Source organism: Chlamydotis macqueenii, chromosome 9 (assembly GCF_036417535.1).
Source record: "Chlamydotis macqueenii isolate bChlMac1 chromosome 9, bChlMac1.mat, whole genome shotgun sequence".
In the NCBI taxonomy this organism is placed as follows: domain Eukaryota; kingdom Metazoa; phylum Chordata; class Aves; order Otidiformes; family Otididae; genus Chlamydotis; species Chlamydotis macqueenii.
This window is the reverse complement of record NC_141564.1, coordinates 13,658,919-13,686,198: the sequence shown is the minus strand read 5'-3', so window position 1 is coordinate 13,686,198 and position 27,280 is coordinate 13,658,919. Positions and strand designations below refer to the sequence as shown.

Below are 27,280 nucleotides of genomic sequence, written 5' to 3'. Positions count from 1 at the left end.
ATGTCCCTGCTCCTTGCAGGGGGGTTGGACTAGATGACCTTTGAAGGTCCCTTCCAACCCTAACCATTCTATGATTCTATGAGTCTGGGGAAGCTGGTTTAACATACTCAGGCTTTTGAGGCTTTTATTGTTTCTTCCTTCTACATTCCCTGTGATAAGGAGTTAGTTACTCGTGTGGAAGAATTAGGGAATTTGGTTACAAGCTGGTCTTTCAGTTTTTATGAGCATATCTATTAATTTTTTTAATAAAAGCCAAAGTTATGACATAAAATGGAAGGTAAGGATAAAAACAAACATAGGACAAATCAATGCTATGGTAAGGGTAAATAACTAAGCCATGAGCTTAGTAAATATATGATTATGCAAATGAAAAATCCTGGGTAATTTGAAGTGCCGTCCTAACATGAGATAGGCATATTGCATCAGCAAAGATAACTGTATCCAAGGCAGGTCTTTCCCTAAAGTGTTTCCAGAGCTCTGAGCAGCACCTGTTCTTGACAGCGAGTACATCGATCACGACTCAGAGTGCTTTTTAACTGCCAGGAGAATTTGGCCCATGTTGTTCTACAAATTCAGAAGCTGATTTGTCTGAAACTCTCATGGCGTTAAACTGGTTCTAGCAGCACTGCGTTTAGGCTGTTCCTAGCATGTAACGGTGTAATAAGCTTCTGACATTTGATACTGAAAAATTGTTTAGCTCTTTGAATATGCTGTGCTAATTTATACTTCTGGTTTTTTAGGACATGTTTTAGGAAAGGAGGGGAAAAGGGGGGGGGGGTAAAAAAGTGCTCCTAACTCCGTTTAATCCACTTTAAAAGCTTAACTTTAAATTTCAGAGCTTATGCACTGCTTCTGCGAGTTGTTTGAGCTCAGTCACTTCTTGTCTTTGTATCTCTTCCTTTTAAGATCCTGATAAAACTTTTACTGTATGCCATTACTCCTAGACGATTACTTTCAAATTCATTGAAATATTACGAACATAGTTCTAGCACGTAGAAAATGCGATATGTAATCCGACCTCATCACAGAGATTTTTCTAAGTTGCATTTAAAAGATAATGGGTCATAGTGGGTGATATGTTTTATGAACAATATTAAACTTTGATGTGGATGTGTGACTGTTTTAGCATCCGCTCAAGTTTACAGGTGGAACTGGGACTTCATTACACCTGCCATGGCATAACATGAAGTTCTTTACTTGAAGGATTTGTTTCATTCAATACACTTTTCCAGATTTAAAGAGATGATACAGTAAAGAAAGAAAGAAAGAGTAACAGGAGTAACTGTGGGGAAGTTTATATGAGTACACAGAAGAACTGTTGTCATTGTTAGGTTTTTAATCCAGGTTTTTCCTGGATTACTGTGCTGGATTACTGGATTTCCTGTACTAAGTCTCCTTCTTATTGTTGATTTTTAGCTATGTAATATCACACATTTGTAACAGCATGAATTTATTTTGCGGACTTTTGTTCTGTCACTGGTTGCATTTTCCATTACAGAGCATTACAGCAGAGGTAAAAATGGTATGAATTTATTCTGTAAGAGGAATGCATTAGTATGTTCTGTTTTATCTCAAGAAAATTACCTTTTCCAGAATGAGTCAGAAATCTGGTAAGAAAAGGAGAAGGGGACACAATGTTTTGCTTTTGGAATACTACTGCTACTGCAGGGGCTTTCTGTCTACGTTGTGCCCAAGACTCTGAACCTTCAGGCAAGGCAAGCGCTCTTAATCCATTGTCTTCAGCTCTAACTAATAACTCAGGTGGACTAACAGGGCCTTGCTGTAGGAAGCCAAGTGCATGGAAGCCTGTGAAGGAGGTAGGGCTCTTTAGGTCTGTTATATAACTTTGCTAATTTATTTTATATTGTGATAGTTGCCCTCTCACTTGAGGCTTGTATTGATTGACAGTGTTTTGAAAGTCAAACACAGGCCAGTCTGTCTTTCACCAGCTGTCAGCCTACTAAACAACTCTAGCATGGCTCCTGTGGTATAGCATTTCTGTTTTGCTGCCAAAGCTGCTGTATATGTTTCAGTTAATAGAATTATTGAGTAAATGACTGTCTGATAGAACCACTGAATCTAAAGTGAACACCATCTTCCTGTTCTTCTATTTTGGTCTACAACATGAAGAGCACTCAATTATGATTAAGGATATGCAGGATGTTTCTTTTAGTTTAAGAAAGGTAATGCAACAGAAATGTCTTAGATGTTTTTGGAAAACATGACTTTGTCTTTTACGATGTTTTGCATCTGTGTTTGACATGATATCATGTGTTGTGCGACTTAAGAGACTTGTAGTTTATACCCAGCTTAGAATCTCAGTAAATTTTGTCCATAGCCTTTCTGGGATTTATGTTAACTCAAGGAGAGAAATTGTCTTGTTAAACAAGAAGCCTATAGAGGGTGGAAGTGGAGACAGGTAGCCTGGGAGGACTACAAAAAAAGGCTGTGTGAGTGGCCAAGGATCAGGTGAAGGCTAAAGCCCTGACAGAATTTAATCTGGCCTGGGATGTGGCAATCCCAGGCACAAATACAGGCTGGGTGGGGAATGGATTGAGAGCAGCCCTGAGGAGAAGGACTTGGGAGTGCTGGTGGACGAGAAGCTCAACATGAGCAGGCAATGCGCCCTTGCGGCCCAGAAGGCCAACGGCATCCTGGGCTGCATCAAGAGGAGCGTGGCCAGCAGGTCGAGGGAGGTGATTCTGCCCCTCTACTCTGCCCTGGTGAGACCCCACCTGGAGTACTGCGTCCAGTTCTGGAGCCTCCAACATAAGAATGACATGGACCAGTTGGAGAGGCTCCAGAGGAGGCCACATTGTCCAGAGAGATGGGCTGAAAAAGTAGTCCTCTGGTTCTCAGAAGTGGTAACTACTGTGTAAACTACTCGGTGTTAAATAAACTCCTAGTCCCTGATAGGTAATTTGTATTTCTCTATTCTTTCCTTATCCTCATCTGAGTTTCATAGTGTGATTTTCATTGTCACATAGTAACCAGTGGTTTATGTTTCATATATATTATTCTACCATGTCCTGAGACAAGTTTTATTCTACTGATCCATTTTGAGACCTGCATAATACTGTACATTGCTGTTGCTTACACCTTGACACTGAGTCAGCCTCCCAAGTGTTTCAGTGCATGGAAGCAAGCGCCCGTTCTGGAGCTGCTGTAAAATGCCAGATGTGCATGTCGGTAGATCCCTTTATAAAAGATGTCTTGGGAAGGCGTGAACTCTTTTTGACTAAGCCGACCTGTTTGGGCTATGCACGCAACTTTTGCCATTGCAGGGGCGTGACAGTCTGAGTGAAGAACTGTCTTTCTCTGCTCTCCCTGGGAGTGAGTTCAGACTGATGTTTGACACTCTACTCTTTATTGAACGGGTACAAGCATGTTGTGAAGCATTTCCATTACAGTTCAGTTTTTTTCATTACTTTGGAAGATACATAAAAGACGAAAATGTCAGGAAAACATCCACTTCTTCATGTGATGCATGTGCAATTGAAATGAAGTGCCTCATCCTTGTTTATTAGCATAACGACATCGTTCACGCTTTGCTTATCGTTTAATGGCTCTGTAACAGATGAGTGCCAGTGGAGGCTTTCCTCCCTTGAGGAAGGATACTTCCTGTTTCTAATGTGCCTTCCCAAATTCCATTCAAGTGAAGATTGCGTAGTTCTCTATATAAGGAACGCTTAAAGTTACAAAGCAAGATAAATCCTTCTGGTCAATTGGAGCTCTTCCTGTAACAGATGCTTTGCTAACTGAGTGCTGTAATGAGAGTCTAGCAGGTATAAGTCTAAAATGGCACTGTAATTTTATTCCTTCCAAAATGGATGGGAGCATTCCTGTTTCACATCAAAGACTGATAACCTTGTGCCATCTGTCAAGGAAGCTCAGAACACTGTAATACAGAGGCCAAAATCAGTACTGAGATGTGAGTTGTAGTTAATACCGCCACCACCTAGAGAGTCTTCACTGAGTCCCAAATGTACCTGCCTTTTCAGGTTTTGCCCAAAGTAGTATTAGCAACAGCCATTTCTGTATGTCAAAATTAATTAGGTCCATGTTCTCCCTGAAAGTAGTCCATCATGACAAAAAAAAAAAAAATTGTCTAATCTTAACTATGTTGGGAAAGCTGCAGTACCTTTTAAACTGTACCTTTGTTTACTGGGGTTCATCACTGACCACTTCAAGTGCTCACCTCTTCCTACTAGCTTGAGTTTCTTCCAGGAACCGTTTGGACTTGAAGACAATAAGCCCAATAGCGCTTCCAGACTCTACTGAGCTGCCTATGTTCTTTGTACCTCATTTGTGTTTTACAAACATTACCTACTGGAAGCTGCTGCCAGGCTATATGCTGAAGTTGTGAAAGTAATGTTCTAATCTCCACGTAGCCAATGTGGCTGATTTTTATGTTCTGGTGGGTAGAAGCCACCTGTTCACACTGATGTACGTTTAAGAAAAACTGACACATTCTAGTTAGTGGAGATGGGGTAGGAGGAGGCACTTGTTTCAGTGGGCTGTGATCATCTTTTCTTGCCTTTTTTTAAGGTCCTCTCATGTATTATGACCGTATGGTGGTTTTATCTCATAAAGGCTGTAAGGAATCCCAGAAGTTGTGCGGCTCTGTCACTTGCTTTTTCGAAGACTTAAGATTTCCTTCCATGGACTAGGTTTTTGTGCACGCACACACATACAAGGCTCAATATAAAAAAAACACTCGGAGGGACTACAGCCTCTGTAGGGCAAGGGCTCCCTTCTTTGTCTATCTCTTAAAATTGTAAAAAAATCTTTGCCACCAGCCAAAGCACTTCTGAACTTGTTCTGCAGTTTGGTATTCCTCAGGGTGTCTCTGTGCTGTTTATTGCTATTCCATGTGACTTTGGTTGTCGGTATTGAATTTCATCTCACTGCCTGCAGCCCACTTCTCTAATACATCAGGCTTGCTTTACTGCTTGCATCTGTTGTGCCTTTGCCGCTTTTCCAGTTTTTTGGTGTTTAGCTGCACATTAGGATGTAGTTGAGCTGATGTGCTTTCCAGACAGATAAGACACTTATGACTAATTTTGTTCCTCTTGTAAGCTGATCTTGGCATTTATGTATTTTCAGTCTTTTGCTCCATTTAACTGTTTCCAATGCATATTCTAGTCCTTTGCAACAGTCTCTTGTGTGAAATGATACATCTAAGCAATGATTTAAATGAAACCAGATCACCTTATCCATATTTTTTGTAGAAAAGAAGAAAGGGTCAGGACCAAGTAATTTAAATCTTATTTTGATACTAGCTACATATAAATGCTTATTCATTTGTTTAAATGTCCTTGTAGTCAGATTAAGAGTGTTTGTTTTTTTTTTTTTTTAAGTTACTGTTGGTTTTTAAACAGTGTTGAAATTAGTAGTGTTGTTATTGGAGACTAGTGTCTGTGTAGTTGTGTCAGCCGTCTAATATGGCTTCAGATATTTTATGGGATGCAGGTATAGTACAGGATTTTTTTTTTTTTTTTGACCATGGAATTTTCAGTTTCTTCCCACTGCTTTGTGTGTTTATTTACTGGAAACTGCTGTACTGTGGGAATGTTTTGGATGAGTCTTCTAGCCTCTCCTCCTTTATTCTCTTTATCAGTGCTACTGCACAGTGTGTATATTTCCTTATTTAAAATTGTTTCTCTAAGACTGATGCCTGTAGAAGTCAGCTACCTCCCAGGTAATAGTGTTTGGTTTTTATAACAGAGTAGGGAACAGAGTAAATATTGCTTGTGCTTCTGGTGCGCAGTTCTACTTCAAAGCAAATTGGATTAAGTAAGTAAATTGTAGTTGTTTTTCTTAGATAACTAACTATATCTGACTACTCAGTGTGATGCAGCAGGTGAGAAGGGAGTCAGCTTTCCCTGTGGAGGAGGGGAGAGAGGGAGCTCTGCGTTCTGTCAGCCTGTACTGTCTCCAGTCTGAAATCCTGGCCTGAAAAGGCATCCTGATAAATTGGGAGTGTTCAGAAAAGGGATTATAAATGTGGATTGTGTTCAGGAAGACCTACTTTAAAATGAGAAACTTAAGAACCTTTGCTTAGTTCATCCAAAGGAAAGTCAGGAGATTATTTGGTCACAGACTATAAATATATAGGGATAGATTTCAGAAGCTAGAAAGCTTGTTTATTTAGTAGAAAAAGGCATCTGTGTTCCAAGTCAGGGAACTGAAGCTAGACAAGTTTAGATGGAAAACTTAATGAAGGATACTAATATAACGAGCGTTTCAAAAGCTTAGTGGGATATGATGTAATTGCTGAATCAGGGTAATAAATTTAGTATTTCCTATGTAAAAAGCATAATGACAAATCAAGTTTGTACTTGAAAATGTCAAAATACATCACAGAATCTCTGACTCAACATCTAATATGCTTTAAACTGCTATTTTGAAGCTCTAAACTACTGGAAAGCAGTTTATATTTTTAAAAGACTTATCACATCTCTAACATGAGTATCTAGTATCTCTGTACTTCTAATTTTTGTTAACTCTGTCATTTTAGTGACTCTTTTTAAAATGTGGACACCATGGAGGAAAAGTCTGTGTACAGCTTCTTAGAATTTGAACACATTAAGCCTCAATACAGAGCAGCACTTCAGTAGTTAAATGTTAAATCAAGCTGTATGCAAATTGACTGTGAAATACTACTGATCATGATGGTGACAGTATAGACCTAAGGCTATATTCCCAGTTAAGTGTGGAATGCCAAAGTAGATGCCCATCTCTGAGAAAAAAACAGCTAGGGCTGTCCTACCTTTGAGCTCGGAGTAGCTCCTATAACTCATTTTACTGTATTAAAAATAAAAAGATTCAGGTGCCAATAGAAGAGAATTTAAATTAACGTGGTAAGAGGCACAGGTGATCAATAGGAGATGACATTTATTCAGGATTTCTTAAGGGACTTGTGTTTGATATGGCTGAACTGTCTGTTGTGTTGTGTGACCTTTGTGTTTAAACTGTTTGCATATTCCAAGAATAAAAGTTAAAAAAAAAAAAAGGCAAATGCACTTTTTAGAAGGAGCTAAGCTGTGTTCTCTGAGACTAAAGCTGAGCAGATCTGATTTCCGTATTGTACAAACTTTGAGAAATTCTTTATTGTTAAAAAAGAATTAACAGGTAGATGGATAAACAGATATTTTGAAGAGAAGTCAGCTTTTCTTTTTAAAGGGAAAATAAGGACTTGCAGATCCTTCAGACTTCTTTGAAAATACGGAACATGTAGATAAAAATCTATATGGGAACATGTGGTCATCAGAAGGTCATTCTAATTACAGAAGTCTTTGAAAATAATGGTTCTTGGATCAAAGGCTGTTAAAATTAATGGTGCCATGAGATAAAGGGGAAGGATATTTTGTAGATTTTCAATTGATTAAAACAGATCCCTTCAACTGGAACTGGATTCCCAGGAGGTCATATTCGTGAATGATCTGCAAGGTGGTGGTAGAGGAAGCTGTGGTTGATTTTTATTTTTTAAATTACTTTTATTTTCACGTGAATTAGCTGTAGAGAATAGCACACAAAAGTGAATGACTGGGCACGAAAATAGCTGGTTGACATTCACTGTACAGTGATGAATGAGGAACGGAGTTAAAAGGATAATCCTGTGTGCGTGCATCTAGTGATAGGCTATAAATGAAGTATTTCCATTCCAGAAAGAGATTTTGGAGTTGTCACTGATGATTCTCTGAAAACTCACCTTGGAACTCTGCAGTAGTGAAAAAGGTGAATGAAATGTCAAGTGTTACTAAAGAAGAAGTAGAGAATAACATAGAACATGACGCTGAGTATATTTCTTGTGTATCTGTATTTTGAATTTTGTGTGCAGTTCCGTTTGCCTTGTCTTAGAAAGGATAAGTAAAAATGAAAAGGAAAGTAAAGCATTAAGAGGAGTAATCTAGTTACGTATAGGGACAGTTGATTTAAAAATTAACAAAAAAAAAAAATCCTGAGGGAGAATATGATAGCAACTTGTAAAATAAAAAATGAAATTCCTGTGAAGATGGACTGAGAGAGTTGGGGCTGTTCAGCCTGGAGAACCTAGTACCTGAATGGGGCTTATAGGAAAGATGGGAGAAACTCTTCAGCAGGGCCTGTGGTGATAGGATGAGGGGTGCTGGTTTTAAAATAGAAGGAAGCAGATTCTGACTGGACGCAAGGAAAAAACTTTTTACACTGAGGGTGGTGGAACAATGGCCCAGGTTGCCCAGAAAGGTGATGGATGCCCCATCCCTGGAAACGTTCAAGGCCAGGCTGGACGGGGCTCTGAGCAACCTGATCTGGTTGGAGATGTCCCTGCTCCTTGCAGGGGGCTGAACTAGATGCCCTTTAAAGGTCCCTTCCAACCCAAACTATTCAATGATTCTATGATCTGACTTGTGTTTCTATGGTGCAATTAACCTGAAATCCAGATAAAATGCCTTGGATAATTATGGACCCTAAGTCAGTTTGTCTGTAAAACTTGTTTTTAAAAACACGTTGGTTTTAGTCAATTCTGTAGACATAAAATTATACATAAATTTTTGTTTTTTCCATTGCAAGGTTGCATAAGGCTGTATTCTTTTCTAAGTAATACTGAAAAGTGCTGGAATTTAGAAATTTTTAGCAAACAGTATTGTAAGGAAAAAATCAGTCTAATTGTGAAGTGAAAGTTTGCTTAAGTAATGCTAGGCATTCAACCTGTTGTAGCTTCTATAGTATTCTAGTTTGCTGAAGACAACGAATGTTTGACATCAGGTAAAAGATGCCTATTTTGCTGAAGTGTTGCAGGGCTCCTATGACTCATTCTGGAGCCTGGATGTGTTGTGTAATGGTACTTATTTTGAGACTGTATTATAACTGCATGTTGTCATGGAAGCAAGTCTGAGGAGCTTCCAGCGTTTCCATGGTGTAAGAAAGAATAAAACCAGATGAGGTACCTAGCTAGCAATTGCACAGTAAAGATTTGAGCCTTAGCTCTGAGCAATGCAAAGGCAAAGCATCTGGATAGCAATACAAAGCTATCAGAGCTGTAGTGAAAGCGATAGCGTATGTTTGGGAAGAATTCAGCATGCGTGTAGATGAAATGCTGATGCCACTTATGTGTATTAAGCCTTTTGTAAATGAAATAAGGAGTGACTTAAGTATAAAGCCATTTTATGTGTAAATCAAGTAATTAATTTTCAAAAATTTTCTGACATTTATATCCCAAAAAAGCTAATGCATTTTAATTAATGAGCTGTTATATATGGCCTTTCTTGTGTGGTTTTCTGTTTGCTGTTCATTCGTGTGAGCTAAATGACTTTCTGCTTGTGCTCAGTGTTTTAGGGCAAGTTTGTTTATTTTTATAAGTGTATTTTTTGGACAGATAATAGCTCACAGAGTAATACAATTGGCAAGAAGATAAATGCTTGTCTTAAAATGGAGAGTTTCAGCTTGGAATCACTTTCTTCAGATCACTTCATTAATAATGTACCCGAATGTTTCTTATTCTAAAGAAAAACAGTTTGTTCTTTAGATAAGATGAGATGCACATGCATCATTTCATATTTTATTAATAATGTTTCTTATAGATTTACTCAGTTTAAAAGAAAATCCTCAATGAAAAGGTTTTTGGAGAAGAGTAGTGGGATAGTTTTGAGAGTTAACTGACACATTTCTACTACTGAGAGGGAACATTCCTGGTATCAGAAGCAGATACAGGTCATCTTTGCTGTCTGAATGAGTTACAGGAACAAAATACATGCTGTCTAGGAGGATTTAATTATTCCCTGAATAATTTAGGAATTATTGGAAATTGAATGTTCCAAGAGCTTGTAAGAAGTGTCATATCCATTGAAGCGTATAAACAGTACCCAACCTTTATTGTTGTATTTTGATTCAATAGTGTTCTCAGCAGTGAACAGAGTCTATTACATCTCAGTTTCCTCTCACAGCATACCCTTTCCACTGTGAATTTCAACAACTAAAATATTGACACCCTAGAGCTGCCATTATATTCCCATAATAAAGTCTTAGAACACATTTTCTCTTTGCCTGATATCTTTCTGATGCTGAAACCCTGCTTGAGCTTCTTTGTGGACTCTGTAACATTATAATGAAAGCTGCTGTTCTTAAGGCCGATGTTATTTAAATGGCGCTTTCTAGGCCTTGCTTTAAGTTGCAAATTAAATGCATTAAATTGATTCTGAATAGCACTTACAAACCGAAGTGAGGAGCCTTGTGCTTCTCCTTTGAGCTTAGAGCACGGAGCTGCTTGGTGAATGCAGATAACTGACCTGCTGCAGAGGGTTCAGTGCTAGACATTCATTTAGTATTTGAAAAACAGAACTCAAATTACTGTTATTGAAACCAGTATTAACTTTGTGTATGTTTTCTATATTGTGCATTTGGAATATGACTGAGATTCAACCATCTAAGCAGTCCCTGGGAGATTTGGCAGGACAAATTAGTTTGAGCTGAGTAAATCTTTCAGAGTACCACACGTAAGAAGTGGACAGTGATGGTCTCCTTTGTATGAAACATTGTGATGTTATGTCAAGTCTGTAAGGGTCCGTTTTTAGGTTCTGACAGAGAGAGGGGAGGTTGGTTGCTTAAACTATTATTCTGTGAGACAGAATTTGCAAATCTCGTATTTGCATGAAATTCTTAGCACCTGAAAGTTTTGCTCATCAACCAACCCCTGGATGCTGTGTGAGAGTGCTGATGATGGTTTTGTAGTTCCAGGTTCCCCGTTTCTTCTTTCTGGGTGTCCATGTATCTCATACGCTAAGCTCTACTGTTGCTGAAGAGTGGAACGTCATCCCACAAACAGCTGAACAGTCTGACTTGTCCTATATTACTGCTTATGGCTATAGCTTTTTAAAATTTTCTGAAAAAAAAAAAAATAAATTGCTTACTAGGCCTCAGCAAGTAAGAGTCTTTCTGTCACTGCCTTTGCTGCTTTACTTCTGCTTGGGTAATTATGGTGTGAATTATTCTTCACGGGGTTGTTTTTGTAGATGAAGATTGCAATAAAGAATTGACAGTAAATGAAATGCTTATATGTCTTTAAATCGACTCAGGTCATTGTCACCATCTGTGATTTTACTGGTATTCTGCTGTCACTGTGTTATCCCCTTCCAAGCTATTTATTTATGTTTTAAGTTCAGAGTTTTAAGTTCATTTGAGTTCATTGTAAAGTGCTGTGGGATTTGAGGAGGAAACTAGGTTAGAGAATCAATTTGTTGACTGAGTTAAAAAACAAAATAAAAAAAACAGATAACCCCTGCAGTTTAGTCACATCTAGCATGCTAGCTGTGTGTCTTTAAAATAGAGTGCTCACATAGATAGAATTTTTCAAGAGCCATGGTTTACTCTGAAATAAGTGAGATCTAAAGTAAGGTTCTAGGCACTCATACTAATCTTTTTAATCTGCAAGGGCTGGATGGGTAAACCTTTTACTTTCTAGAATCCAGAAAACCTTTCATATCTTTCTTACATGACTTAACTGAACTGATGTTACAGCTCCGAGATGGCTTGTCTGTCCTCATAATCTCTTGTGAAACCACGATGTACTGACTTCCCCGTCTTCATGTAGACATACCCTGACAGGCTTCAGGCTCAGCTTCTTTGTTTCTGTGCTTTCTGTCCAAACACCTGGATAGCATCCAGGTGGAGATCCAAGCATTTTTATTCCTTCATCCTTGGGATACCATGGGGATCAGTCTTCGCTCCATCATGGCAAGGTAGAGGAAGAGCCCTTGATGGAGTAGGAAGGTCAGATACTGAATTCTCAAGCCAAAAGTTCTTCATCCTTTTTTCAGTGCAGAATGATAAATAGGCTTAGTTGTAACCACCCATGGGCTGAGACCATCGTGGTTAAGGTTATAATTTATGCTAGCCAGTCCCTCTTAAGGTTTTGTTTGTGGTAAATTATTGTTGAAAAACAGTATAGAGTATGGTGAGTTAGATAGGAGAGTCTTAACAACACCTCCACTCCCATGAAGTACATGATACAAAAGCAGTCACAAATTTATAAGCATGAGTGGTTAGAAAGATGAAAAAATGTGTGTATTTTAAATAATTTGATTTTTAGGCACCATGTATGAAATAGTCAGATATGATGTCCATATAAAAACTGGAGATGGGAAGCACATTTTTAAAGCAAAGTAATGGTCTGTTGGTAAGACAGACCTACACTGCCAGACCTTAAATTATATCTCTCTAGAAGGAAAATATGCCGTTTATCTTCAGCTTTGTCACTGGATATTGAATCAAAGTTGTTTCTTCCTACACTTTTGAAGTTTTATTCACTTTGGAAGATATTTAATTTCCTACTTTCAATAAGAGGTAATGAACATGGGCTTGTTTTCATCAGTCAAGTCAGAAGTTGCTGATTTTGTGGTATCTGCTTCAAGGCAATCGAAGGGCTGAAGTACAAAATTATTTCTGGAGGATTCTCCCAGCTATTAGAATTGCTTTTGGAAGTAATGAAAGTTGGTTATTGAAGGTTTAAAAAAAAGACCTTTTCAGTAGATATTGCAGGTGGAATATTAATACTATTTTCCCTTACCATGAGTGGTGGTGTTATTCAGCTATTAAGTAGATGTTGTAGAATGTGGAAAGAAAAACATTCTTAAATAAATACTACTTGTAAAAGATTGCTGGCACTTTAACAGATTGCTGCAGTGTGCACTGTACATTCGATGTAGTAATTTAAAAGAATGAAATATTGATGATTCAGCTTTGTGTTAGCAACAAATTGTTCACAGTTTGGATGTAATACGAAAGCACAACCTGATCCTGAACCCCCTCTGGTTATGAAAAATCACTTAGTGCTTGATATTAGAGTGGAGCAGTTCATGCTGGTAATTAATACCGGCTGCAAAGAACACTTGCGGGTTCAGGCTTTCTGCAGTCAAAAGACGATCTGCCAAACTGGTGCAGCGTTAGTTACATAACTGTTTTTTCTTGCTTTGAATTATGCATATGTCCCACTGCTCTGCCAGAGATCTTCCCCTCCCTCCTCCTATCAGTGTGACTGCAAGGTTGGCTCTGCCCTACCTCCCATGTGTGAATATAATTGGGCAAAATGATCCCTGTGACTCTTAATATCCGATTAATCTCTTTGAGTATCATTCTTCTTGCCTTCTCTGCTTTTTCTTGTGGTTTTTTTTTTGTTCTGTTGTCTGTTTTCATTTTGTTTACACCACAGTTGTACTAGATAAGCTTTAATACACTTTGATTACATATTCCTTTCCTCCTCTTCCCATGTTTTTTTGACTGAGATGCTATATTCACTTTCCATACTTGCATAACGCTAAATTCCAGTCTGGCCTGAGCTGTTTCACTGGAGATTGTCCTGGCACACTGTGCAACCCTGGTGAGTTAGATGCTCTGACTGCATCTCCTGTTCCTTGGCTCTGTTTTGATGCTTGGACTGTTACTCTTGGAACTACAAGTGCCTTCAAGCTTTTGTTTTCTTTTAATTATTGATATCTTACTAATATCATCTCCGGGACCAAAGACATGGACTTACAGAAAAAAAAACCAACTTGTGTTGTTACCAGTTATCTGCTATGTCATCTTCATTCTTTTGCCGCTGAAGTCAGCGTGTCTGAAGCACACTGGAGAGATGTGAATTCCTTTGTCTTGTCTTTCACCTGGTGCCTTCCTCTTTCTTGTTTGGAGGAGAATGCAGGAAGCCAGACAGCTGGGTTTCTAAGAATATGGTACCCAGCATCTCCTCCCCTTGCCCTTACTTTCTCACTTAGTGTGCTTCAAAGCTGGTTTTCTTTTGAATCAAGAAGCTACTTGGTCTACGTGCTTTCAACAAAGTTGATGCCTCCAGGAATAAGATGTTCCTTTTGGATCCGGAACGTCACATATTTTGGGATTTAATATGTATGCAAGAGAAAAGCCTTATACCCAAAACCCTTTGCTTGTTCTTTTCTGCATTTTAGTAATTAGTCCATGTCATACTGGGTAGAAAATAGAGAGTAATGATTTACAAGTAAAATGGGTGGTATGAATGCAGCCTGCTAAACTGCAAGTAATCTTGATAACATCTATGGAAAAAAAAAAAAAGTTGTGGTCTATAAAAGCAGACATCTGACACACTGTTGCCAAAGGTAACTGATGGAGGCTTTAACACCAGACCCAGCCTCTGCATAGTCCTAGCAGGCTGGGGAACGTGCCGCTCAGTAACAATGCATCTGTGGAAATTTCTGAGAGGAGAAAAGGTTAGTTGTGATGTGCTGGTTTTGAACTGTTTACCTTTATGCACGTTCACAGCATGATTATCTTCATCTTGGCACTTCCATAACAAAATCTAGAGATCCTTGGCTTCTCTGGAGCGGAGCAACCCAGGTGCATCTGCCCGTATGTATTAGTGGGACACAGTCCTCCAGCTCCCTGATGCTGGTAAGGGATCATATGTACCATACACACACGCACGTCTGCACACATTTGTATGACCAATGCTTTTCCAGCTCCCTGTCACTGGCCAGAAACCTTTCTATCTCTGCATTTATGAATATTGCATTAATGATAAGTTATGCAGCTCTTGATTACATCCATTCTGGGTAGAAGATGAGACATGGCAGCTCTTGGTGATTAGAGGAGCATCTGTCAGTTCCTATTTGTCTCTTAATATCCATGCTATTAATAACTGGAAATGTTTGTTCTTAAGTCTGTATTTCTAGGTTTTTATTCTCTGTGTAAAAATTATGCTGACTTGTATTATTTAAATATTCAGATTTGCTGTAGGAAAGTGTACAGTGTTTTAATGCTATGAACTGATGAAATTTTTACCAAATACAGTACAGCTGACCCAATCAAGCTTTGTTTCCTATGGGCTGGTGTCCTTCATTCTTATCATACCCAGCACCAGATATTCAGATTCACAGTGCGTTGCTAGAGCAGACCCGTGGGGCCAGAGGCAGATGGTCTGTGCTGTGGCTGGTTCAGAGCTGTGCGAATGTGGGTTGTGTGTCCGCTGGTGAAAAGACTGCATGATCGTTGTCTTGAGCCTGCTTCTTCCTTCTGTGGGGCTAGGAATGTCGGTGTCTCTAGCTGTCATGGAGACTCTGGGAAATTAACTAAAATGTAATATAGACATCATGCATCCATGGCATTAAAAACTGAATGAATAAAGAAAAAAAAGCAACTCAGGTTTGTTTAAATGCTTTAATTTAAACAGCGTGTACCTTAAAATTGTGGTCTCAAAGAGCTACTGTATTTCATGGCAATACAACTCTTAACAGGTATTACTTTGTTTTATTAATCTTGTTGTTATGGCCTGAACAAATTTTGGTTTTTTTGATGGAAGTTTAATGTTGAAATTTTGTACCATATATCTGCCCATTCACAATTCCTTCACTTTTCATCATAAGCTTCTTGAAATTTATTAGTTTTCAGGCCCCATAAACCATTCAGAAAAGTAAAGAAATTGGTATTAAAATTTTCTAGATGTAAACCTTGGAGAAGTTTTGAGGTGGTAAAATACAACCAAGTTTAGGATAGTGGGAGCTTACGGAAGGAAGAAAATGATTGTAACCTTCCATAGCTTCTTTTTAATAAACAGTCAGATGACTTTTGCCATCTATTCAATAATTTGTGCATTGCATTGATTATTTATGCCCGGCAAATTGACTGTCGTGTGGTGGTTCAATAGTGCCCTTTAAATAGGGTGAGAGAGTACACAACGTGCAGTACTAGCTGAAACAGCATTTAATATTTCTTCCTATGACCATAATATAGGAAACAATAATATTTTGAACTTTCTCCGGAAGCAATATTTTGGTTTATTTTCCCTCCATTTTTTTCAAAAAGGACTGTTTGTGTTGCTAGTTTCATGACTACTCACCGTCACAGCTACAAATACTGTGGTGCTACAGATGATGGTGAAATGGGAACACTCAAGCTCACTGATTTAACAAGAAGCCCGAGAATGGAAATTCGTCAAAATTTTCCTACACAGCCAATGCAGCCATTCCAGCATCAGCAGCGGGCACTGAGTGTTTGTACATCTTTCAGTTCATCCACCTTGCCGGTGTCTTCCAAACACAGAGGAAAATTTATAAACCTACGCGACAGTGTAAAAAAGAGTCCTACAAAAAGCACAGCAAAAGTAAAAGCTGCTAGTGGTTGGGTGTCTGATGGCTCGTGTTCCAATTGTTCTTTAGAAAAGGTATGTGTTGCACTAGGTATTTATAGACGTGCATTTTTGGTGCAAACCATAGAAAATATTTCAGGCTGCTTCCTCCTGTAGTTTTATCCCTGCTGTTTCTACAGACTTAATGTTAGTTAATTGTGTTTTGAATTTTGCAGCTAGAAATCAAAATAGTAATAATTAGATTTGGGCTGGCAAAGAAACATTTCTGCTCAGTGTTTTCACATTAAGATTGTTGCACTGTGTACAGTGTAGGTTTTCTGTAGTATTTTCTTGAAAATGAGGAAACTCTAGTTCGCTTAATTTTTATTCTCCAAAGTATGTCTTTTAGTACTTAACAAATAGCAACATTATGGAATTTACTGGTTTAGTTCATCTCCATAGGAATGTGTATGGTGCTTTGATAATTTCAGGTTTGTTGGTATTTCCTCACAGAAAGGATCATTGTGTGTGTTGGTGAAACATGAGAAAATGGGTCTGTTCTTCCTTTTCACATCTGGGCTTGGTGTTAGATTTGGAGGCACTCCTTTTAATTGATCATTTAAAGGTCTTATTACCTTAGCTTTTTAAAAAGTATCACTGAAAAGTATAATTTTTGTTTATTAATATTAAAAAGTCCACCCTTAAGCTTTAAAAAAGAATTACTTGAGATTTATTGTACTGTTGTAACAGAATGGCTTTTCACTGTAGGTGTCAGCACATTGGTTTAGGCTGACAAACTCTCTTAAAGTGAGTTATTGTTCAAGTCATGCAGTCCTATACGTAAGTCTATCATACTTGTGTGCTATAGTTCATATATATATATATATATATATATATATATATATATATACTCAAACCAAGGTTTTTAATTGGCCTCTTGGTTTCTTTGTAGCTTAATTAAGTTTGTGTCCCATCCAGTACTGTTTAACGTCTTCGTCAGTGGCACAAACAGTGGGATTGAGTGCACCCTCAGCAAGTTTGTGGGTGACACCAAGCTGAGCTGCATGGTCGACACGCTGGAGGGAAGCGATGCTGTCCTGAGGGACCTGGACAAGCTTGAGAAGTGGGCCCTTGTGAACCTCACGAGGTTCAGTAAGGCCAAGGGCAAGGTCCTGACCATGGGTCGGGGCGATCTAGTTGAAAATGTCCCTGGTCCTTGCAGGGGGGTTGGTCTAGATGACCTTTAAAGGTCCCTTCCAACCCAAACTATTCTATGATTTTATAATAAACCAGAATTGTTAAATGTTGTAGTCAGAGACATATTAAAGTTATTTTGAGGATAAGCTTTTGTTTTTCAGAATACTTGAGCATATTAATCTGAACAATTCCTAAAAATTACAAATGTTTCTTGAAAATTCTTGGGAAGCTGGGCATTGAAAGTGATACCCTGGAGCCTGTTCAGCTGCTCTCACAGATACCTGTATTGTACAGTAATTTTCAGACAGACTATGTGCCATCCTAAAATAAAACAGTGTTCAAGATCTTGCTCTAATGCTTAGAAATCTTTTAGTTTCTTACACTGTCCTTCCTTGTGGGTAGCCATAATGCCTACATCAATTCCCTGTATTCCATGAAATGTTTAAGCAAAGACAATCTTACCTGCGTTTGGATTTGCACATTCTTTGGCAGCGGTTGCCAGTGTTGTCACCTCTTTCCTCGCGCATATAGTAGTGGAGGAGACTCTGTAGGAACATTGCCAGGCTGCTTGGAGGAGCAGAGAGGGGCTTTTAAGAGTCAGCAGATACTAAACCATCAGCACAAAGGGAAAATACGGTGGCAGTACTAATAGCTTATGAGATTGGAACCTGGAGGAATTCCAGGACTTTGAACCATGTCAGTTTTAAAACAGCAAGGATAAGAATTTGAACTGGTTGGGAGGGTTTTTGAAATGTTTGGGAATGAGAAGCCCAGAGAGACAAGGGAGTTAAGAATTGAGAAAAGGAATGAAGCAGGAAAACAAAGCTACGGTTTGGTGCAGAGAGGGATGCAGATTGTTTGGGCCATAAGGAAATCAGCTATGAGTGTGTCAGTTATTTTGTGAAGTCAAAGGGCAGGGGAGTGTGGTTTGTACCTAAGAATAACTTTGATTTGTTTTAAACCTTCTCTTATTGCAGGAGTTGTAACAAAACATAATTTTTATTTATTTATAATATTTATATTGATATTATATTTATAATATTTATATTTATTTCTTACATACACATGTAATGTGTATTTTTGAAACTTTGGTTAACAGCATTTTTTACTGTGTGCGTTCATGGGAAGCTGCTTGCTTTGGAACAAGGCAAACTTGAAGAGGTGGCTTATTTTTTGCGTATATAGGACTGAGCACTCAAGCTATTTAATTTTATCTGTCTTCTAATGATTGGATCATTCTTCCAGTAGTGGGAGGTTTGTTGCACTGAGCATTTCCTGCATCCTTTGCAAAATGTGTATTATAATTTTTCTAGGCCAATTTACATTTCCCCCACTGTTCTTTTTTTAACACTTGAAAGATTGTTCTGTTGTCTACAGATGTAAGGATGTTTAAATGACAACAGCAATAGTCTTTCAAGATATCAATTATATCTTGTTCTTACGTCTTTCAATAACTGCAACGTTTTTCACCAGTTGTCGATTTTGGGTAGATGAACTGAAAAAAACCCCTGTAGAAATACCATATATACATTTAATAAGGGTTACTACTCTTGGACTATTTCAAGTTTCTTTTAATATTTGCTTTTACCATTTAATTTGGTGTATGCTTTTGGTGTATGTTGCTTTGTGTTTTAAAATATCTAAGATTTTTAAAATATGTTTAATACTTTTATGTTCTGGGTTTTTTGCTCATTTTCAGGTTTTAGTATTTTCTTTTGTCTTTGTGCTTCATTATATTTAAAGATCACAAGAATGTCTTGGAACAACTAAGTTGCAAGAGCTTTGATCTGCTGTTCTGCTTGTAATTTTGATGACAGTTGCCAGTAGTTTATGTTGCTGACAACTTGTTGACAAGCAGTATGTTAACATCTCAAAATTATTTGAGTCAATGTTTTGCTCAAAATGCAATTTGTAATCTTGTTCCCTTGCAGCATAAGTGTCAGTAGCTTTCCTGTTTAACATTCTAATGAAAATTCCTAAGACCAAAATTCTACTAGTCTGAAGATGTATGGTAAACCTGTATGAAGATGTTTGAGAGTACATTTAATCTGTTTTAGGATCTTCCACCCATTTGACTAAAAGATTCTTTCATTTTTACCCAGTTTAGAAACCTTAGTGTACTTCCGATTTTTCTCATTTATCAGAAAGGAATGTTAACTTTGATCAGTGCTATCAACTTTAGCCACTGTTTCCCTGCTTTTGCACACTGTTATATAATGGTGAAGGGCTTCTGTTGTGAAACCAGCCCACAAAAAGCCTGAACAGGTTTTCTATTGAACCCCAAAGTCCTATTACTCTGAACAGCAAGGTGAGTAACTTGGCATGAGTAAGCAGTGTGGAGATGTCGTACCGCTTTGGGCTCTGGCGTGAGCACGTCGCTGGGGATGCACTGCCACAAGCAGCATGGTTAAAGGTGGTTGTAGTCTCCAAATCCATATGCTATTTCAGAATTATTCTTTTTAAAGCTGTTAAGTTTCAATCTTGTTTGTTTTAAAATGTTTTTCTGGTTTTTATTATTTTTGACATTTTGTTGGTGATTTTTAGCCCACAGAAGCTGTTCCTTCCTCTTCTCCCATTGTCCCTGTGATCCCTGTCCCACCAGTCCCTGCTGAGACCACTGTCATCCCATCCACCATACCACAGGTTTTTATTCCTTTTTTTTTTTGTTGTTGTTAATTTGTTCAACTTCTATTTATTCAGTTTATTTCATTGCTTTGTTTAAATTCACATTTTGGTACAAGTTTGAGATGAACTGTGAAATAGTTGAATGAGTAATACGCTGAAGTTTCATCCTAATTTTTGTTTGTTTTATAGCAGCTTTTAGTGCGTTTGAAATACCTATATTATAATGTGAAAGTATGTTAGTAAGTTGTGGAATAGCTAAAGAAAAAATCCTCAAAAAAAGTGGAAAGAAGCAGTAAGATATTTTGTGTTCTCACGTAATAATTTTAGAGCCATTTCACCCTTGCTAATATGTTATTGCTTGATAGAAAATTATGGTTTCATCTCATATACAAATAATTAATGTCTTTCATCAATTGCACTTGTATGACATTTCTTCTGTTCTCCAGCCATTTGTTGGTATTAGTGTGCTTGGGGGCATTTAGAATACAAAAGGGGTTTTTAAGGTTTCTTTTACCCCGCTGTCCCTACCAGATGTGCTTTCCTTCTGAATCTGTTATTTAGGTCAGGTAATACAACACACATGAGACAAGAGAAAGCAGTAAACTTGGTTAATATCTTGCATATAACATGGAATATGTGACCACAGCATGGCAAGCTATGAAATAATTTAGGATAGGTAGCAGTTGTATTTTTGCATATTGAATGGCATTCTGCTTTTATTTTTTTGTAACTTTAGTGTAATTTGAGGGCAAAAATCTCAAACAATGGGTGCATGCCTTCTGAAAAGGTAGATCACTTCTTAGAACTGTTTGGTGACAGATATTTGTTAACTTTAAAAGGGAATTAAGCTATCCAAAATATTACTGGATGTTTTTGTAGTATGCATGTCAGTATTTTTTTTTCTTAAGGTCTGCTTTCAAGCTAAGCAGCTAAACTTTCAGCAGGTGGTGATCTTTTTTTTTTTTTTATCTCTGCTACATTGTTACATTTTACATAATCCAATAATTACAAAAAATTTTTACAGTTGGCTGTTCTGTAGTGCAGCTCCTAGTGGATGCGCGTTCACACGAATCTGTCACCTGTACTTTCCCCAGCAGGCAGCCCAGAGGTTGATTGGTTTCAGAGCCGTTTCCCTCTTACAGAGGGATTCCGCCGGCGTCAGAAGGCGAGGCAAATGGACTGGCGCGACCAGAGGAGTTCTGCTCTCAGCCTTGGTGGACAGAGATAACCGAGTTTTCAGTAGCATTTACTTTCAGGGAATTGCCAGTAGGCTAAACTTAATTTGAAGTAAAATAATTAGTGCTATATTAATTTATATTTTCGTTCAGTGCCATTGCTGTGACAATGCCCATTGGTGCTGCTGGATTACAGCAGATGAGTAAGAACTGAGTGGTCTGTGCGTCTGCCTTCTGAGCACATGGAAATGTCTGCAGGAGTCAGCTGTGTAATTCTGCATCATACGTGATTCCAAGCGATCACAAAATACCACAGAAAGTTATGATCAGCTTTGGATTTGGCAGATGCATTTTTGGCAATAGATACATCTCTTGATTTTGTTAGTCACTTTACCCCTTAGGCAAGCGCTTACTCTGCTTGTAAACAAACTTGTCAAATGGCTTTTAAATATTTGAACAAGCCCTGGCACAGAAGCTTGAAAGTGTTAGATAATTTGGAGAACTCTGGAGAACAGACTGAAATAGAAGGTCTTCCTTCCAAAAACATTTGTTGTTTTGAGTTCGATGTTGGCCTGTGTCTTTGCAGTGTGCAGGTGTACCTCCGGAATGCCTGGCACAAAGCTTTTCCTCTTCCTGCTTGGAAATGATGGTGAATTAGTGCTGCTTGATGGAGAACTCAGATAAATACAGGAGTGTTAGGAGCACTCACTTAACTTACAGAAGATGTTTTGCATCTTTTGCCTAGTTTGTGTCTCAAACATACTGTTCACATGGAAACCTCACCTCCTAAGAGCAATTTACTTTTAGCTAGTCTTCCTCTTCTTTTTTTAAGATATTAAAAGAAAAACACTTGGCAGCCTCAAGAAAAAGATTCATGGGAAACCAGGTTTCACTGGCACTGCTTTAGTTGACTATACCTGGATGTTACAGAATCCTAATATTAAATAAAAAACAATTCCAAAATTGAGTGAAGTGTAAGGAACATGACTAAACTTTCAAAATTATTCCTTGTTTTGTTTTCTACTTAGAAACTAAAAATCTTTTCACAGTTGATACACAAATATAAAATAAACCTATCTCTGCTGTTCTCTGGTAGATCCAGCGGAGATTAGACTCCTAATGCCTCCTATTCAGTCAGGTTCTCTTTAGTACAATGTATTGTTTTGTTTTTCTTAAAATCATGTTAATTGTAAAACTCTTTAAGAGATGATGATGAGTAATTTAATTGATTGGTACTTTTAGTATAGGATCTTAATTTAATCTTATTTTAATAGAACTTGAATAAGAAGCAGGAATTGGAATGTAAGTTAGTGGCAGAATAAGGTTGTGAGGGACAGCATTGTTTTGATAGGTATTTTTTATCGTGATACTAGTAACTAGTACTTGATTCCTGTACTTTACTGTAAAGTATGCTCATGCTTCTCCTGAGAGAAGTGAGAGAGGTGTTTGATGGCATCTTGATGGAGTCATAAGTGTCATCCTTTTAGTTTCATCTTTTTTTAGTAGTCTACTCTGTTATTTGTATATATACCACCTGATTTTATTCCTTATTAAATGATACAGGCCTAATTTCTGACACAGCAACTTGCTAGCAGATTGATGATTCCTCTCTGGTGATGGTAGATTATTCATCTCAGTCTTTTGTAAGGAACTTCTGAGTCATCGCTTACTTCCTAGGTTCTGGGGGCTTTTAAAAATCATGAACTCTGTGGAAGTACGTTGCTGTCATAGTAATGAAATTAAAATGCAGAATATGACTAGGTTAATGTAATTGTCATGTTTTTGTAGGTCTTAAGCTTATCTTTGAATGAGTTTAATACTAGCTTCTATTGCAGCCTGTTAAACTGTCCCTAAGTTTATTTCCACATGCACACGTAAGATTTTAAGGGAAAAAAAAAAAGAATTAAAGATAATGTATTTTTATACATATTAAAAAAACCTAACACCTCAGCTTCATTAAAGCAGTAAGGATATTAAGTTTGTTTTGTGCCAGTGAGTTTGTGGGTCCTGTTGAACTTAATACATCAGGAGGATTGGGAGTCTGGAATATGTCTGCACACTTTCTTGTTATTGTTGCTTTCTTCTTGGAGCAGACTGGATGCTACCTATTTTAAAGGCAGATAATTGATGCAAAAATAGGAAATCTGTTTGGAAGTATTTCAGTTAAACGTCACCTGTCCATATGGATTTTCTTTCAGTTGAAACCACGTTTTTCACAGAAAAATTCTCGGTAGTGTCAGAGAGTAAAGGTGTTAGCTTATTCTGGCTAGCAAGAATGCTACACTATTTCCTATTTCTGTAGCAGTAAATTCTGACTCCTTATGGCCTGTGAATCCAGTTTTCTGATTGAAGCACATGCGAGTGTGTGATAGATGAATGTCTGCTGTGGATTTGCTTTCAGTTTTGTAGATATTTTCTTCCATAAGTTTGCATTTCTGTAAGTTTCCATTTTGCAGGTTGGAGGGGGAGGGGGGAGAAGTGTTCTTGATAAGAAGAAAGAGGAATCAAATCCACCAAAATTTGGTTTTAAGATATTGGCTGGTAAAGCAACTTTTGAATGTCATACAACAAGTACCAGGGTAAGAGGCATCATGTCAAATGATAGCATGACTCGTTTTTCTTTTGAAAAGCAAGATGACTGACAGAACTTATCTATAAAATATGAGCTCAGAATTTTGGAAGACTATGGTTTTGTGGCATAAAAGCACTTAGTTCAGGGTAGAAACAAGTGTTTCAGAAGGTGAATTTTTCAGATTCTCAAGCTGAGACTCTAACCTTTTAACAGAACTTTGAGAAAGACAGTAAATGAAATGTATAATTTTCATTAGTATTGCTTCTCTTGTGCTGTATAATTTTTTTTTTTGTAATTCTCTTTTGTTAAAGGCAAATCCCCCTCCAGTGCTGGTGAATACAGATTCTTTGGAGACTCCAACATATGTAAGTCCACACTTGCTTTCAGTTATAACTTCAGATAATGTTTTATGTATGTAGTTGTTTAGGTCTGTTTCTACTGTTTAATAGACCCTGTTTTACCTCTCTGATGGTGCTTGATTTAGTCAGCTGTCCTAATGGTTACTTAAAGTCCTTAAATAGCTGTTTCATGAAGAAAAAAAAAAGGTGTAGATTGCAGGTGGAAGCTTCTATGTGAGTACCTGTGTGTGACAGTGCAAAACACAGCTGTTTGAGGTTCCAGAGGTTCAGTGTTCAGAGAACAATCTGTTTCTTCAATTGTGCAGACAGATGCTTTAATATTTAATGTGCCATTTCCGTTGCACTTCTCATAAAAACACTTTTAATGCAGTGGCTATACTTAAGATTTTAGTTCTCTAAATGTTCATAAAAATGCATTAGTTCTGTTTGAAACTTTAAGGTAATAAGTGTGGTTATGTGTACGCCAAAATTTGTGTTTGGCAGCGTGTTTTGTGATAGCAATAGCACTGGTAGATGGAGACTTCAGAGGCTTTGGAATGTATATAAATTTGACACAGGTTTCAGGTCTGAATTTTCCTCCTGTACTTTCCTCCTACAGCTACTTGTATCCCACTAGCTCGTTGTTTTCCTGAACGGTGTTAGCAGCTGTACTAGTTACTTTATATTGTGTTTGTTTTAAGCACTGGTGTTAGCAAGTAAAGAATAAATCTTGTCCTTGTCAAAAGCATTCACAATCTAGCAACATTGCTAGAAAGGAGCTGTAGTAACTCAGGACAGACAAAAGTGTGAATTAACAGATTAAGCAGAAGACAAAAGATAATACAGTGATATAATTGGCTCATAAATGAGTCCTGAGTGTAATAATGATGCCTCTGACTAGAACATCACAGCAGTAGCCTGCAGTGTCTGGCTCCTCTGTTGATGTGATGGAGATACAGTTTACAAAAGCATCCTGAAGGTGAGGTGTCTCCCTGCATGCGCAAACTAATCCAAGGGGAAAAGCGATCAATAAATACATACAAACATTTCAGAAGGCCCTGTCTGATAGAGGCACGTGGAGGACAGTAGATAGAAGCGGTTTATCTAGATGATATTTTAAAATTGGCTTAGAGACTTTTGTACATGGAAATAAACAAGAGACTGCCTAAATGGCTTTGTTTTGCCTAATGGTAATGAATAGGGAAATGATTAGCTGTCCTTGTTATTTGTTTAAAAAAAAAAAACACAAAAGAAAAAAGGCTACATACTGATCAGTCATCATGAACCATTTGGCAGGTACTGTAATACTAGATGACTGGTTCAGTTAGCACATGTTGGCATTCTTCTAGATAATAGCTCAAGGACTAAGCTAACATAAAAACTTCCTGATCACAGTGGCTTCTTTGGTGTTGATGTGGTAATAGAGTTTCATGTATTTGGAAGGTCAAGACCTCTTCCTTTTTTAATGGAGAAATATTATATGTTAAAACTACAATATGTTTTCCACTGACCAAACTACTAAGGACAGTTTCAACTTCCTACATGGCCTGAGGAACAACTGAGCATCTCAAGAGTTTTTTTTGGTGTGGTTTTTTTTTTTTGGTGTGTGTTGTTTTTTTCTTTTTTTTTTCCCCTGGCAGTCAGAAGCAGAGGGCCTCTGGTCTCTGGTATCTGTGTAGAACAGTCTGCTCTTTGAAATCTTAACTTTTAAACTCATACAAAAAGAGTGATTCATGTAGAGAAGTGTGAAAATCACACATCCCCTCTGAGCTCAGTGGTCAATGTGAATCAGCTGAGACTTGCTGGGAGTGAACCACCAGCCAAGCAAACTGTGTTGTGTAAAGTGTAAAATTCTCTGTGCGTCTCACTTTTCTTTCTTTATAGGTCAATGGCACGGATGCAGATTATGAGTATGAAGAAATTACTCTTGAAAGGGTAACGTGCTAAATGTATTTCTGTACTCTGGTTTTAAATGTATTTCTGTACTCTGGTTTAAATGGGATTTATGATATCTTAATATGGAAATAGTGACCTCCAAAACAATCGTTACTGGTATTTTTTTTTCCTTTAGGTAGATTATTTAACCTAAGGAAAAAAATACACCCAGTTGCTGAAGCAGGAATAGAAGTTTTTGTTGGTATCCTTGACCATTAATAAAATAGGGGAAGGATCTCTCTGAGACATACGGCATTTAATGTTATTATCTAGTCTTGTAGAGAGTAATAACACAAACGATGATTTCATTTCCTATATTGCCATTTATGACAGGCTTTTATTTATATCATTAAGTTTTATATTGAGATTCAGGCTTACAGTTGAGCTTACAAGTGACACCTTGTCATACTCATTGCTTTGTTAGGTTTACGATGTATTACAATGTAGAGATCTAGCTCAGCTCTCTTTTCTTGAGCTGCATGTGTTTTTTTCTTTAAAAAAAAAAAAAAAAAGTAAAAAATAGTTGTATTTGATACCTGTGCAGTCCTGGTGGTGACTGAGAGAGGGTGAAGAGGTCTTGCAGTTAATAGAAAGTGCATGCAGCATTTGAAGTGAAAATGCCAGTCAGAGGTCTCTGCATCTGTGTGGATACATTACATATGTGACCAGAATTACCTGGGGGCTTCACTGGGAAAATAATTTGTCACTAATAATTTAATGGGAAGCGAATATCTGTATGAATAATAACAAAACCTTCCCTCTGTAGTGAGTAAGATCTTTAGTTTATCAAGTTCACTCAATAAAAAAGCTGTGATGTTGGAACTGTATCTCTTACAGTTACACAGTGACTTCTGTTCTCCTTCTATGAAAATAAGTATAATTACATCTTACATATGGTTATGTGTGGTACATGGCTTAAAGCATCTTTTAATATTTTTAATCAATGAAAATTATATAGATTTGATTTTATAATGAATCAAATACATATACTACAATATCTTTTTCCCAAATAATAAATGTGTAAATTTTATTTTTCCCCTCTGCCTTTAGGGAAATTCAGGACTTGGCTTTAGCATTGCAGGTGGTACAGACAACCCACATATTGGAGATGATTCAAGTATTTTCATTACAAAAATTATAGCTGGGGGTGCAGCTGCACAGGATGGAAGATTACGGTATGATGACTTTCTGTGTTGGATTGTTAAATGTTTCTCATATTTTCAAACAGCAGATAGAACACTGTGTTACATTTGGTAGTTTAATCATGCTACGTTAAATTTGCAATAAGTTTTTCTTATTTTGTAAATAATGAAAAATGGAGCAATTTTTTTTTAATAAATAAAATCTGCAGTTAAGTTAAATCACATGA

General features: G+C 37.5%; 1 protein-coding gene across 20 annotated transcripts in view; it reads left to right on the top strand.

Moving 5' to 3' along the window:
* Positions 1 to 27,280, top strand: part of DLG1 (discs large MAGUK scaffold protein 1) — a 151,762-nt gene that overhangs the window by 68,722 nt on the left and 55,760 nt on the right. For 11 of the 20 annotated variants that reach the window (XM_086754900.1, XM_086754898.1, XM_086754896.1 and 8 more), the window contains 4 exons: positions 19,811 to 19,909; positions 23,950 to 24,003; positions 25,861 to 25,911; positions 26,962 to 27,086. In XM_086754900.1, coding sequence (XP_086611026.1) covers positions 19,811 to 19,909; positions 23,950 to 24,003; positions 25,861 to 25,911; positions 26,962 to 27,086 — 329 coding nt within the window. The remainder of the gene's footprint in view (positions 1 to 19,810; positions 19,910 to 23,949; positions 24,004 to 25,860; positions 25,912 to 26,961; positions 27,087 to 27,280) is intronic. The other 9 variants (XM_086754911.1, XM_086754904.1, XM_086754916.1 and 6 more) reach the window with 1 other exon arrangement.